Here is a 13570-nt window from a genome sequence, read left to right on the forward strand (position 1 = left end):
TGAAGTTTGGCTATTTTAAGGAAAATATTCGTTTTTATTATGAATTTTATAAGTCGATGAAAAAAATTATTTCGGATTGCGGAACTCATGATTTTGTAGGAAATTTACTGCTCTACAAAAATGGTCTCTTATGATTTTTTGATTAAGTGAAGCCGTTACGAGATATTCATCGTCAAACATTAACGAATATCAATATTTCCAGTTTTTGATCAATAATTCGATAAATTTTAATTTAAACTATGAGTTTCAGGAAAATTTACATAAATTTGAGTTTCGATCGATAAAGAAATGTTATAATAAGTTAAATAAAGAATTATTGGAATTATCATTGATTTTCCTTGGAGAAATGCCTCAAGAAAGATTTCTTTCAAACGTCCTGGTGCTGTTCATCATGCTAGATGGATGGCTAAGGCCATTTATAGTTTGAAAATGTATCTATTCAGAGATGAATTCAAACTCTCTCAGAAAGAATTGCATGGTCTTCGTCATTTCTGTATTTTTATAGTCACATTGTATTTAAAAGCTTGGTTTTCATCAACTTCTGCAACAACTGCTGCTTATCATGACTTGCAGTTTATGAAAAATTTATTGGAGTACAAACATATCAATCCTTTGATTTCTTCAGCTACGTGTGAAAAAATGATTTCGCACTTATGGTATTTGAGCGATGAACTTGCCATTTTATCACTGTTTGACGATGGCGTTCCATTAGAAGTAAAAAAGTATTGTTGAAGCTGTTAATACTCGTGAAGGTACAGATTCTAAAGCTAAAAGATTTGTAATTGCTAAAATGAATGAATGAATTCAAATCTTTTTAGCAATTACAAATCTTTTAGCTTTAGAATCTGTACCTTCACGAGTATTAACAGCTTCAACAATACTTTTTTACTTCTAATGGAACGCCATCGTCAAACAGTGATAAAATGGCAAGTTCATCGCTCAAATACCATAAGTGCGAAATCATTTTTTCACACGTAGCTGAAGAAATCAAAGGATTGATATGTTTGTACTCCAATAAATTTTTCATAAACTGCAAGTCATGATAAGCAGCAGTTGTTGCAGAAGTTGATGAAAACCAAGCTTTTAAATACAATGTGACTATAAAAATACAGAAATGACGAAGACCATGCAATTCTTTCTGAGAGAGTTTGAATTCATCTCTGAATAGATACATTTTCAAACTATAAATGGCCTTAGCCATCCATCTAGCATGATGAACAGCACCAGGACGTTTGAAAGAAATCTTTTCTTGAGGCATTTCTCCAAGGAAAATCAATGATAATTCCAATAATTCTTTATTTAACTTATTATAACATTTCTTTATCGATCGAAACTCAAATTTATGTAAATTTTCCTGAAACTCATAGTTTAAATTAAAATTTATCGAATTATTGATCAAAAACTGGAAATATTGATATTCGTTAATGTTTGACGATGAATATCTCGTAACGGCTTCACTTAATCAAAAATCATAAGAGACCATTTTTGTAGAGCAGTAAATTTCCTACAAAATCATGAGTTCCGCAATCCGAAATAATTTTTTTTTCATCGACTTATAAAATTCATAATAAAAACGAATATTTTCCTTAAAATAGCCAAACTTCAACTATGAATATCTTTTAATCGGTTGAGTTTTTGAAAAGTCATAAGAGACCTTTTTTGTAAAGCATTCAATTTCTCACAAAATCTATGCCACGGAATATTTTTCCAAGCAGTTGGAAGCGAGATATAAATTTTTTTATCTGATTATTCGAAAAAAATAGAAACCCGCAAAGCGGAGGACCTTCCCGTTATAATTAAGAGCTTATACTTGGAGAGAATTCTTTTTAGGTGTCTACGAACCTATTTTTCAGAGTATAAAATCAAAAATAAATTATTCGATTTTTTTGACCCACCCTAAAATATATGTTTCAATTACTTTTAATTTCTAAAATGATTTTTTCTTCTTTTTAAGTTTAAATATCATGTAATTATTCTGTTACGTCGAAAACGCAACTAAAATTTAATTATTTTTATCCTAGCCGTTAGGCTAATAGATAAGGATCTGAAGCTTTATGGGAAGGGGTTAATGTTTATAATATAAAAAAATGAATTCAATTTAATAAATATATTATAAAATTATCATACAAAGATTTGAATTATTAAAACAAACATAAAAATCTCAATTAAGAACTTACTTAAATGAACACTTATGTAAAGAAACTTACCGTTTCTTTACATAATTGAAATTTACTTTACTAACAATTGTTTTTTTTTAATCTGACGCGTGGTTTCATTGAAACTTATAAAAACTTTTTCGATGTTAACACTAGGACGTCAGGACAACGAGAGATATTTTTGTTGAAAAATCGTAAAGATGTCGAATTTTAGGGCGTTACTTATTTTTACTAGATGGGAGAAATAATGTCCAATTATTTTTCTATTTCCTTGAGCCCTTGCCCTCTCTCTTAGATTTTTCTATAATGTTGCATGAGTCCCCTCTACTTGGGTCAGAGTACAATATCGCTTCTCCTTTACTCTTATGCTCTATTATACATCTATGTGTTTGTGTATACGTAAGCGCATTTATGCATAGACAAAGACATACATGTGTACTATTTTACATTAAATTATTTACTGTGACCAAATTTTTATATTAAATTAGTTAGATAAAAATTAATTTGTGCATAGATTACAAATTATCATTAGTTTCTTAGATCTAAATTTTTCTTTTTATTTAAGTCGTTATTTTATTCGAAAATAAAAGAAAACATTTTTTTTTTTTTTTTTTGTTTAAACTTAAATTATAGTTATTAAATTTTGTTCCTTAAATTATCAACATATATTTTTTTTTCTGTTGATACTAGAATTATCATAACATTCCTTTTTATTTTTTCTTTTATCATTATTTACTTTTATTTTATTTAAACTATTGTTTATATATACATTTATTTTGTTATCGAAAACTTCTATTTCGGATCTCGACAAAGTTTAAAATTCCATTAGGGTATTTGTTCATGCTCAAATCCCTTAGTATAGTCAGGCCCAACTAAAACTAAATTTTTCAAATAAGTTTCTTTTGAAAATACTATTGATAAATTTTAAGATAACAAAATTTTAAAAATAAAATAAATGTATGTAATTAGTTGTAAGAACATAAAATTATTTATGAATAATTAAATTCTATTTGTTATAAAATAAAAATGTCGGACGTTAAGTCCGACATAACAATTCATTATTACGTTTCAAATATGAGATTTATTGAATAGAGTAAAATTTAGTCAAAAAACACCTTTTTAATCTAAAACTGGTTTTTCTTGAAAAAATATAAATATTTCAATTATTACTCAGTAATTTTTATCTAATTATCGGTGGTATTTTTATTTGACCATGGATTAAATGTTTTATCTTCGTAAATAATAAATGTTATTTATTTTTGTTGTAATATTAACTTAGAAATTTTTTCAACAAAATTGAATCGAATTTTTATCAATATTTAATAAAAAATTTTCTTGTCTCTATAATTTATTGAGATATTGTTTTCATTAATTCTTTATTAGCATAAAAAAGAAGAAAAGTAATGATTATAATTACACACTCTTTCAGAAACTCAAATTAATTAAATTTTACTTTCAAAGACTCAAATTAAAATTTAATTTACTTTGAAGGTTTTGTTGCAATAAATTTCAATCTAATATTATTTAATTAAAAAAAAAAGAAGTAATTACATACAAAAGGGCTTACTTATTTTGAAGTAAATGTAAAATTTACTTTAAATTATTCTTCATATTTTATAAAGCCTCTAAAATTTATTAAAATAATTTTTTTATTATGAAAAAAAAGGAAAGATTACAAAAAAATTAAGTTCAAAAAAATAATTAAATTTTTTAATTGATAGAAAAAAAAAAACTTTTTTTATTAAAAAAATATTTTTATGAACTATTCTGTACTGACATCTTACGACAAAAACTACAATACCAAACGCCGATACATAGAAAATCATTTGCTTTTTAGATTTTAAAAATAGAAGTAAAAAAAAAAATTCTAAATTAGACAAGAAAATATGAGTCATCTGGAATAATTAGATAAAAAAAAAAACCCAGTATGTTAATTTCTAAATTACGTATAATTAAGCTCAAGACTCTTCAAATTACTTTGTTAGTAAAAATTAATCCAATTATTTTAAAATCGAGTAAGTTTCAAATATCTATTAAGTAACATTACTAATAATTATTTCTAGAGTAATAATTGTAAAAATAAAATGTCAAACTGTCAATAAACTCAAACTTAATTCTGTGAAATTTACTAATATCAACGAAATACAATATTTGATAATCAAAATGAAATAATAAATATTTACCGGGTGAAGCTAACTACACATTAATATCGTATAACTCATTATAAATAAATAAGTATTATTATTATACCGGTATCCTAACATTTATAATTCACAATTCCTTCCATTACCATAATATTCAATATATACTCAATTTTCTTCCGAGAACTACCGAGCTAACTGACGTCTCGCTTTTTTATGAGAGACATAACAATTGTCCTTGGGGTGTACATGTAATTATTTAAAGTCACGTACAGTGTAATCGTTTTAATCTCTAGATTATCGTTTCAATAGCTTCACCCATTTTTAAATAAAAATTACAAATTAGTTCATCTCTTCGTCTTAATAATTGCCAATAAACATCAAAACAAAACCATTTGCCGATAAAGAATTAGCGGACCAATAAATTAAAATAGCTATTAAAATTTCCAGATTAATTGCTATTAATTTTTGACTCAATGAGTTATGAATACATGTATATATTTATTTATAAATAAGAATGATACAACGAATTACATTGACATGTTATAATACGGATAAAAACGTACATACAAATATAAAAGTTTACTTGGCGAGACGTAGCTAGTGAGTAAGGGGGGACTTGGGTGTTCCCTTCGTCTTCTAGTTTATGCCAGCAATGTGTTTAGTTGACACACGCTTGTGCTCTCGCTCTTTTAAGAAGTATATCATCATTTAAATTTATTTCTTCACAAGTTTTATTTAAAACTTTTATATCAATAAAACAAAAGTTTAATAATTTATAAAACGTAAATTATTGAAAGAAAAACTTTAAAATTTTGAAAAAAAAGTGTTTGTTTTTTAGTGAAAATTTTTTAATTAAAAAAAAAAAGTTTTGATAAGAAAACAATCAGTGATTTGAATTAAAAAAAAAAAAAAAGTATGTTAATATTTATTAAAATTCACGATTATATCACGGTGAAGTTGTGTATTTTTTTTTTTTACTCTGGCATTATTTTTTTATTCAGCTACTTTTCCTGTTGTGTCATCAGCACAATAGCTCTAAGTGAAAAAAAAAAAAAAAAAAAAAAAATAAAAGTATGAGAAAAATTTCTCGGCGCGTTCATTGCCGTCTAATCGCTGTGTAATACATTCTCAAGTCGCTTTACAATTTATCAGTTTAAATTACATGTTATTTGTATGCATACAAAATTACACAATTTGTAAAATTAAAATTCTAATGTTAATTCTGTAAATTACTAAAAAATCGATCACTGACGTACAAATTTCCATTAACTATCAAGTACATATAATGTGTCATTGAACAAATATAAGACTTTTATATTTATATTTGTGATCGCTTATATACATTTCATTATATATCTTCAGTTAAACGGGCGCGGCGTATTATTTTTGCTCCAATTGTCTAGTTTATTATCATTTACCCGTCAAATAATATTTGATACCCAAATATATAAAAAGTTGATCATTATTTACTAATTATTACTATAAAAAAATTATTATTTTAAAATTAATAATTCATTTGTTGGTTTATCGTTATCAAGAAGAATTTTTCAGTAAAGATAAGCCGATAGATATTAATGCGTCCCAGCCAGGTGTACAACAATAATTCTTAACAGATTATCGTCAAACAAGATTATAACGATCGATCTATTCTACACCTTGTAAATCATAAGTGTTGTGACACTTGCGTACCATGATTCACTGTCATTAACTATCATATCAAAAAAAAAATATATATATGTACTATCATTAGCTTTATCAATTCTTAATAATTGTTTTTTTACAATCGAAATCGTCACAGTTAAATCAGGCATTGAATATTAGTTAAAATTTATAACTAGTAAGTTTGACAACTTTTTAAATTTATTACTAACACCTGTTGCATATCTCAGTGCAATTAGTTTTTTTTTTATCATTAGATAATTATTTTATTATTCGCGGTTCACGAGCGAAACCGAGCGGTCACGGAAATATTTACCAATCGCGGTGTTAAGATGCGTCACGTGGCATTTAAATTAGATCACATTTAAATTAATAACTTTTGATGTGTTTGATGGATTGATAAATATATACAAATTGACAATAATCATTGCCAATAAATTTAACGAACGAACACTTGGTTGCATACAGTTTATTAATTTATTTTTTTGTCTCGCTTAGGATTTAAATTGATTTATATCACCGAAAACATTCGTCACATTTTTATCCATTTTAAGAATTGATACGACCTTGGTGATAATAATTATTATTTATTATCTTTTCACTAATTTTTAATTTTTTCCCAGATAGCTGGAATATTTTTTTTCGAGTATAGCCAAGGCTAGTGGCGTGTCACAATTCAGTACGGTAATGCACTGTACTGTCATTTTTTAATTATTTATTACTTTTTCACTAGACGTACTTATTACAAATACCGGATGACAAATTTTAAATATCATCACGCTTTTATTATTATTACATAATATTGCAATTGATACTCTAACCAATTCGGCTCACTTAAAATTTATATTTATTTATAATAATTGAACAAAATCAAAATTATTTTGAAGAAAAGAAGAAATTTTTTTGATTCAAAAAATTTTGATTTAATTTAAGAAATTTTTTAATATTTTTTTGAGTCTAGAATTTTTTTTTTCTGTGAAAAATCATTATTTTACACATTTTATATTTTTAATTAATTATTTTTTTTTCTAGAGCCTAAAGTTGTAAAAAGTTCTTTATAAATAAAATAATATAATATTTTACAATGTCGTCAAGGAAACCGAAAGCACAGTCGACTGTTTTAAGTGATAATGATGATGATATACACTGTAATGCAAGTAATGAAATGAAGAACAATAATAATTACAAACAAGAAAAAACTACTAATAACAATAGCAGTAATAACATAGTTTATACACCGAAAATAAAATGGCTGGACCTGAGCGCACAGATATTTATTCACACCGGGTGTCTTTATGGACTTTACCTACTTTTAACAGAAGCGAAATTACTTACGGGCCTATGGGGTAAGTTGAATTTTTTTTTTTTTTCCACTAACTCTCGCCCCGCAGTAAATAGTTTAATCAATAATGTTTTCGTCTACGTAAACTTTGCATTCATTAAAAAGAAGAAAATGACCATAAAAAAGTAGTTCTCTGCTCAACAGGCGACATTACATGAACATTATTCGAATTACAAATCAATATCTCGCGTGTTTACTGACTCATTCGGTCTCTTAAAATGCTGGATATTCTAAGGCTAAATATCTCACGAGGGTCACGAATATGCTTTTAACCCCGTACTCAGAAAAAACATTATTTTTATTTCGAATATATAAAATTACTATTAATACAAAGATATAAATAGATTATATTTTAATGTTATTCGAAACCTTTCACCTTTTTGGATACTTTTAATCTCTTATAAATCAAGTCTAAGTTGTTTAACTTGCGTGTGTTGGAAGAAATAATGATAAAAATTTTATTTATATTAGGGTGTGTAATTTCAAGCACATGACACAAGAAATTAACTTGATTCATGAATATGTAACCTTGATTTAAATTTTTTATCATTTGAATTTCAAACCTCTAATTAAACGGAATGATTAAAGAATATTAAAAATTATTTTAAATACTTTCTAATTATTTAAATCAATTTTAATGCTTTTTAACAAGTGAAGTTATTTTCAACTATTTTTTTTTTTTTTTTTTTTTTTAATGAAGAAAGTTTAATTTTATATTTTTTAGGTAAAAAACAGAAAATTCTTAAAATTTACAGTTTTTTAATTCAATATAAAAATTATACACCTCAAAAGGAAAATTATTTAAATTTTTAATATTACTTTTGTATTATACTAATTGAAAAATTTTTTTCAAAGTATTTATCATGATACAATTATCTGGATTTGGAATAACTGCTGGAGCACACAGACTATGGTCTCACAGAGCATACAAAGCTAAATGGCCACTGAGATTGCTGCTCATATTTTTGTTTACAATAGCAGGCCAAGTGAGTAAATTTTTAAATTAATACTAATTAAAAAAAAAAAAAAAAAGGTTTATTTCATTGATAATAAATTATCAATTTTAATTACAGAGGCATGTTTACGCGTGGGCACTGGATCATCGAGTTCATCATAAATACAGTGAGACAGATGCTGATCCACATAATGCAAAAAGAGGATTTTTCTTTGCTCATGTAGGCTGGTTATTCATCACACCTCATCCAGACGCTGTCGCCAAACGCGAAGCTGTTGATATGAGCGATCTTATCGCTGATCCTATTGTCATGTGGCAAAAAAAGTAAATATTTTTATCACATCTATTAATAGAGAATTAAGAAATAAATAATTTATCACCTATGATAACATCAATGGAGAATTTTTTTATTTTAGTAGCAAGTTATTAAAAAAATTATAAATTTTATTTGTTATAGGTATTATATTCCACTATTTGCATTACTTTGCATAGGGCTACCAGTTATAGTGCCTTGGTACTTTTGGAATGAGTCATTGTGGACATCATTTTGGGTTAATTTCAATTTTCGCTTCTGCGTGACTTTGAATATTGCATTTCTCGTTAATAGTGTAGCGCATATGTGGGGTCATAGGCCTTATGATAAGTAAGTAAATATCTTTTCTTTGAATCGATGATTAGAACCGTTTAATGACCTAATCAATAAACTTACAAACTTTTTTTTTTTTTATTGCAGAAGTATATCTCCAGCAGAGAATAATTTTGTATCAGTATTAGCGCTAGGCGAAGCCGCACATAATTACCACGTAAGCGTTTTTTTTTTTTTTTTCCAAAAATTAAAAATTAAAATTTTTTTCTCAGTAAAATATCTTATTTTTCCTTTAAGCTGCAATCTACTTTAAATTAACATTTTTAGTATTTTTTTACACTTAAACTCCATTCTTTTATGATTCTTAACTTTGAATTAGAAGTTTTACATTTCTTCTCACTTCAAATTAAAATTATAAGTTACTTTTTTTTTTATTTTAAATTAAATTTTTTACTTATTACTTCACTTTACATCAAAATTTTTTATCATCTTTTTACTTTAAAAATTATCATTAAAGTTTTTTTTTATTCAATTGCAATTACTATTTTCATTTTTTCTTCTTTAAATTATTATTGTGAATTATTTATAATTTATCTTCTAATTTTTCATTATTACTATTTTAATAATAACAAAATTACTCAATTTAATTTTTAAAAATATTTTTACAGCATGTTTTTCCCTGGGATTACAAAACTAGCGAGCTAGGTCAGTATTCACAATTATTAAAAATATTATCTTAAAAAGAATTTATTAAAATCAAGTTTATTTTTAACAAACTTTTAGGTAGCTACACATTTAACCTGACAACTGGTTTTATCGATGCATTTGCCCGCCTTGGATGGGCATATGATTGCAAATACGCATCACAACAAATGATCCGCCGACGTGCCAATCGTACGGGTGATGGTAGCCATACGGATCCGAATGTCTGGGGCTATGGCGACGAAGATTTAACGAGCGATGATCTCAAAGACATAGACACCATGGGCTATCATAGTCTTTCATCATAATTATAGCAATAATTATCATTTATTACGTACTTTTTAAAATTAAAAAAAAAAAAATCGCTTAAAAATACGGGGTATTTACTATTGTAATGAAATTTTTTTCCGTTCAACACTTGAATCAATTCTCATTAACGTTTTTAAACCCGTAAGTAGGTAACGTCTTGGATATTATAAATTCATGATTGTAAATTTATTCATTAATTTTTTTTTTTTTTTTGCTTTTTTACACTGTATATTATTATATTAGTTAATACGTGATTTGAGTCGAGGATACTTGAAGCCATGCTTTTAATGACCTAGGTTTTTCACTTCATTAAAAAATATTTATTTATCGCAATGTCATCAATATTATTGTTAACTAAATGTATTAAAAGTTTTAGTATTTTTTTACTGATAGTACACAATACTTTCAATTTAATAATATAATATAAATATTAATTATACTTGTTATAATTTTTTTATTACTAATGGCTGTTATAGTAGTAAAAATTAAATATTTATATCAATTTAAACACTCGACAGCAGTACTCATTGAGTAAAATTAATTTAGCTGGAAATATTTAAACTTTATTTTTATTGTTAATTCTTCGAGTTAATAAATACAAAAATAACATATTGTGTAATTTATAAGTGAATATTATTAAATAAATAAAATGTTTATTTATAAAAATAAAATGTTATAAGATAATTGATATATGTCGGTCATAAAAATTTATTTAAATAATATATATTTATTGTAAAGTTGTACTATTTTTTTTTTTGTTTTTAAAAAGCATTTGAAAGGAAATGACAATGTTAATTAATACTGAGGAGTACGAATTTAATCAAGTTTCAAAAGCGGGTCACAAGGGTTAAATAGAGTAGCGAAGGTTTGTGAGGAAACATTATACGAGGCTTAGCAGTCGTTATTGAGCCGTTTCAATAGTTATTTTATTCTTGTAATTCATTCAGGTAACATTTATGTCTTGAAAACGTTGTGGATCTGGTGTTACTCTAGTGTGATAATTATTTTTTATTTTATTTAAGACTTTAATAAATATTAGTTTAGATAAATAGTGTAAAAACAGTTTTATTAATTAATAAAAAAAAATGTCTGAGCCGGAAAAAGCAGAATCTGAAAAAGGAGAAATGCAATGGCACATTATACTTTGGTATATTCATTTGTACGCATTAGGATTATATGGTGCATATTTACTTTTGTTCTACACATCATGGATGACAGTCTTTTTCAGTATGAATTTTTTGGATAATTATAAACTTTTCTTCTTTCTTTTGTGGTGTATTATTATTATTACTTTTAATAAAATTATTTTTTAGCGCTATTGATAATTTATATCGGTGGATTGGGAGTGACGATCGGAGCACATCGTCTTTGGGCGCATCAAACTTATGAAACCGTTTGGTATGTTAGATTATTTTTGGTGATAACTCATACTTTAGCTGGAGTTGTAAGTTTGTTTAAATATCCTAAAATTACCACATAAAATAATTAAAATTTTAATAATTATTAATTTTACTATTCTTCAGGGGCCAATTTACGAATGGGTTCTGGCTCACAGAATTCACCACAAATATTATGGCACCGAAAAAGATCCCTTCAATCCAAACAAAGGATTTCTTCACTGTCATCTTATTGCTAATGCAATGACTAAACCACCAAACTATGAACAAACTGTTAAAGCTATAGACATGCGAGATATCCATCTCGATGGATACGTTTGGTTCCAAAACAAGTAATTTTATTTTTAATATTTTAAATACTAAAATCAGGAATTCGATAATTCTTCAGTTTTATTTAAATTAAATAAATTTATAAAAAAGAAGAAATAAGAAATTTAAAAATTAAATAAATTCATAAAAAGAAGAAATAGGAAATTTTAAAATTAAATACATTTATAAAAAGAAGAAATAAGAAATTTTAAAATTAAAAAATTATTTCAGATTCTATTGGCCATTATTTTTAATCATAGGAATTCTGTTACCAATAAATGCACCCGCTGAATACTGGGGAGAATCGATAGTTAATTCAGTATTAGTCCTTGGATTTTTTCGTTTTGCAGTATTGTCAAACATGACCTGGCTCATCCACAGTGGAACGCTCATTTGGGGACTCAAACCACATGAAAAGTTAAAATCGCTTCTTGATACTTATTCATTAATATTTAAATTATTCGTTAATCGGCCACGCAGTCATAGCACTGTTGTAATTGATAAAGATGGAGTATACAGTCAATATATTTATTAATAATTAATTAATTAATGACTGTTATTACTTACATCTTTAACATATAAATAAATAAAAATTTAACAGTGAAGATTAAATGTTTATTTTTTTTTCTTTTTTAGATATCCTCCCGATGACAATATAGTATTTTTAATAAACAAATCTTACTGGCTTAATTATCACTACTTACTGCCATGGGACTGGAAGTGCAGCGAATATGGTTCTTATGACAGAGGATGGGCTACGAATACAATTAAAATTTTAAATATTATTGGTTTGGTTAATAGAATGAAAACAGCATCTTCAGAAAGTATACGCGACGCGTTATTTAAAGCTTCTACCTCGAAGAAACCTCTCAATGAAATAATGGATGAAGTCAAAGAAATAGCTTCTGTAGAAGCTGATAAAATAAATCTTCATTACCATCATTAATAAAATGTATTGATTTAATAATAATTATTTTTTACTTTCTTCTTTTTATTTAAAAACCTCTGTACCTTTAATGCTTCTAGTTGATTTTAATAAGAAGAAATAATGGAAAAGTTTCTTATATAATTAATAAAAAAAAAAAAACAATTATTTTATATATTTATATGCTCATACTGAGAAAATTTGTACGTCGCATTATGAAATATATCACTTATTTGTTTTTTTTTACCCGCGTATAAATTATTTCCATATGGGTGTAATTATTTATTTCTTCAAGTTGAAGATTATATAAAACAAATAAAAAGAAACTTCAAGTAAATAATGTACTTGTTGTAGCGTTTTCCAATATAACAATCATTTTCAATAATAATTTTAAATTACAGGATATCATTAATAAAAAAAATAAAACAATGTCTGAAGATTGTATTTTTAAGTAAGAAAAAAATTTTAAATAATCACTTGATCAAAGTCATGTACTTATTTATATTACCAATAATTCTGTTTCAAATATAATTCCAAGTAAACAAATTATATTTATATTGTATATGAGTATATTACTAATAATTTTTCAAGATCGATTATGTAAAATAAATGGAAAGGATCTTTGAATAATAAATTGTCTAAATTTAGTGTTTTCTAAAGAAGAACGAAAATTTCCAATGGTAATTTTGAATGAAGCAATATCAAAAAATTGTAAATTTAAATGAGAAAATAACTCTTGTCAGAATAATCAATTCATCAAGCACAAGATTGGGTGACCGATCAATTATGTAAAAATAAAACAAAAAATTATTTGAATTCACTTTGAAAAATTTATTAATTTTCCAATTACGATCCAAGGCCATACAATTATGTAATTAGATTTAGTTACTTGAGTTAGTAGGTAAATCTAACATTTTTTTTAATTGTAACGCATTATAGATTAAAATGTTTTGTTTAATAAAGTCAATTCATTTTTTAAAAAATTTGTATTTTATTTAATTTACAAGTTAAGATAAAAAATAACTGTGTTAAGATCTGAACTATTTAATAAATTTTACATCAATAAAAATGCGACCATTGTATCGG

General features: G+C 25.6%; 2 protein-coding genes across 4 annotated transcripts; both read left to right on the forward strand.

Moving 5' to 3' along the window:
* The first annotated feature begins 4041 nt into the window (after nucleotides 1-4041).
* On the forward strand, nucleotides 4042-9962 carry LOC141531258 (acyl-CoA Delta-9 desaturase-like). 3 transcript variants are annotated; one of them, XM_074248950.1, is made up of 8 exons: nucleotides 4042-4171; nucleotides 6992-7305; nucleotides 8157-8287; nucleotides 8375-8580; nucleotides 8714-8899; nucleotides 8990-9059; nucleotides 9511-9547; nucleotides 9626-9962. In XM_074248950.1, the coding sequence occupies exons 2-8, from the start codon at nucleotides 7044-7046 to the stop codon at nucleotides 9850-9852; spliced, it is 1119 nt and encodes a 372-aa protein (XP_074105051.1). In that variant the 5' UTR covers nucleotides 4042-4171; nucleotides 6992-7043; the 3' UTR covers nucleotides 9853-9962. The 3 variants fall into 3 exon arrangements, with proteins under 3 accessions (XP_074105051.1, XP_074105050.1, XP_074105052.1); XM_074248949.1 differs by lacking the exon at nucleotides 4042-4171 and adding an exon at nucleotides 4928-5213; XM_074248951.1 differs by lacking the exon at nucleotides 4042-4171 and adding an exon at nucleotides 5386-6137.
* Nucleotides 9963-10756: 794 nt separating this feature from the next.
* LOC141531262 (acyl-CoA Delta-9 desaturase-like) lies at nucleotides 10757-12539 on the forward strand. The gene is made up of 5 exons (XM_074248958.1): nucleotides 10757-11080; nucleotides 11167-11297; nucleotides 11377-11582; nucleotides 11791-11976; nucleotides 12196-12539. Exons 1-5 carry the CDS (start codon nucleotides 10939-10941, stop codon nucleotides 12503-12505), a joined length of 975 nt encoding a protein of 324 aa, XP_074105059.1. The 5' UTR covers nucleotides 10757-10938; the 3' UTR covers nucleotides 12506-12539.
* Nucleotides 12540-13570: the final 1031 nt, after the last annotated feature.

The sequence above is a fragment of the Cotesia typhae genome, unplaced genomic scaffold, assembly GCF_013202065.1.
Source record: "Cotesia typhae breed Kobodo isofemale line unplaced genomic scaffold, CoteBio_Ctyphae contig_5, whole genome shotgun sequence".
Classification (NCBI taxonomy): domain Eukaryota; kingdom Metazoa; phylum Arthropoda; class Insecta; order Hymenoptera; family Braconidae; genus Cotesia; species Cotesia typhae.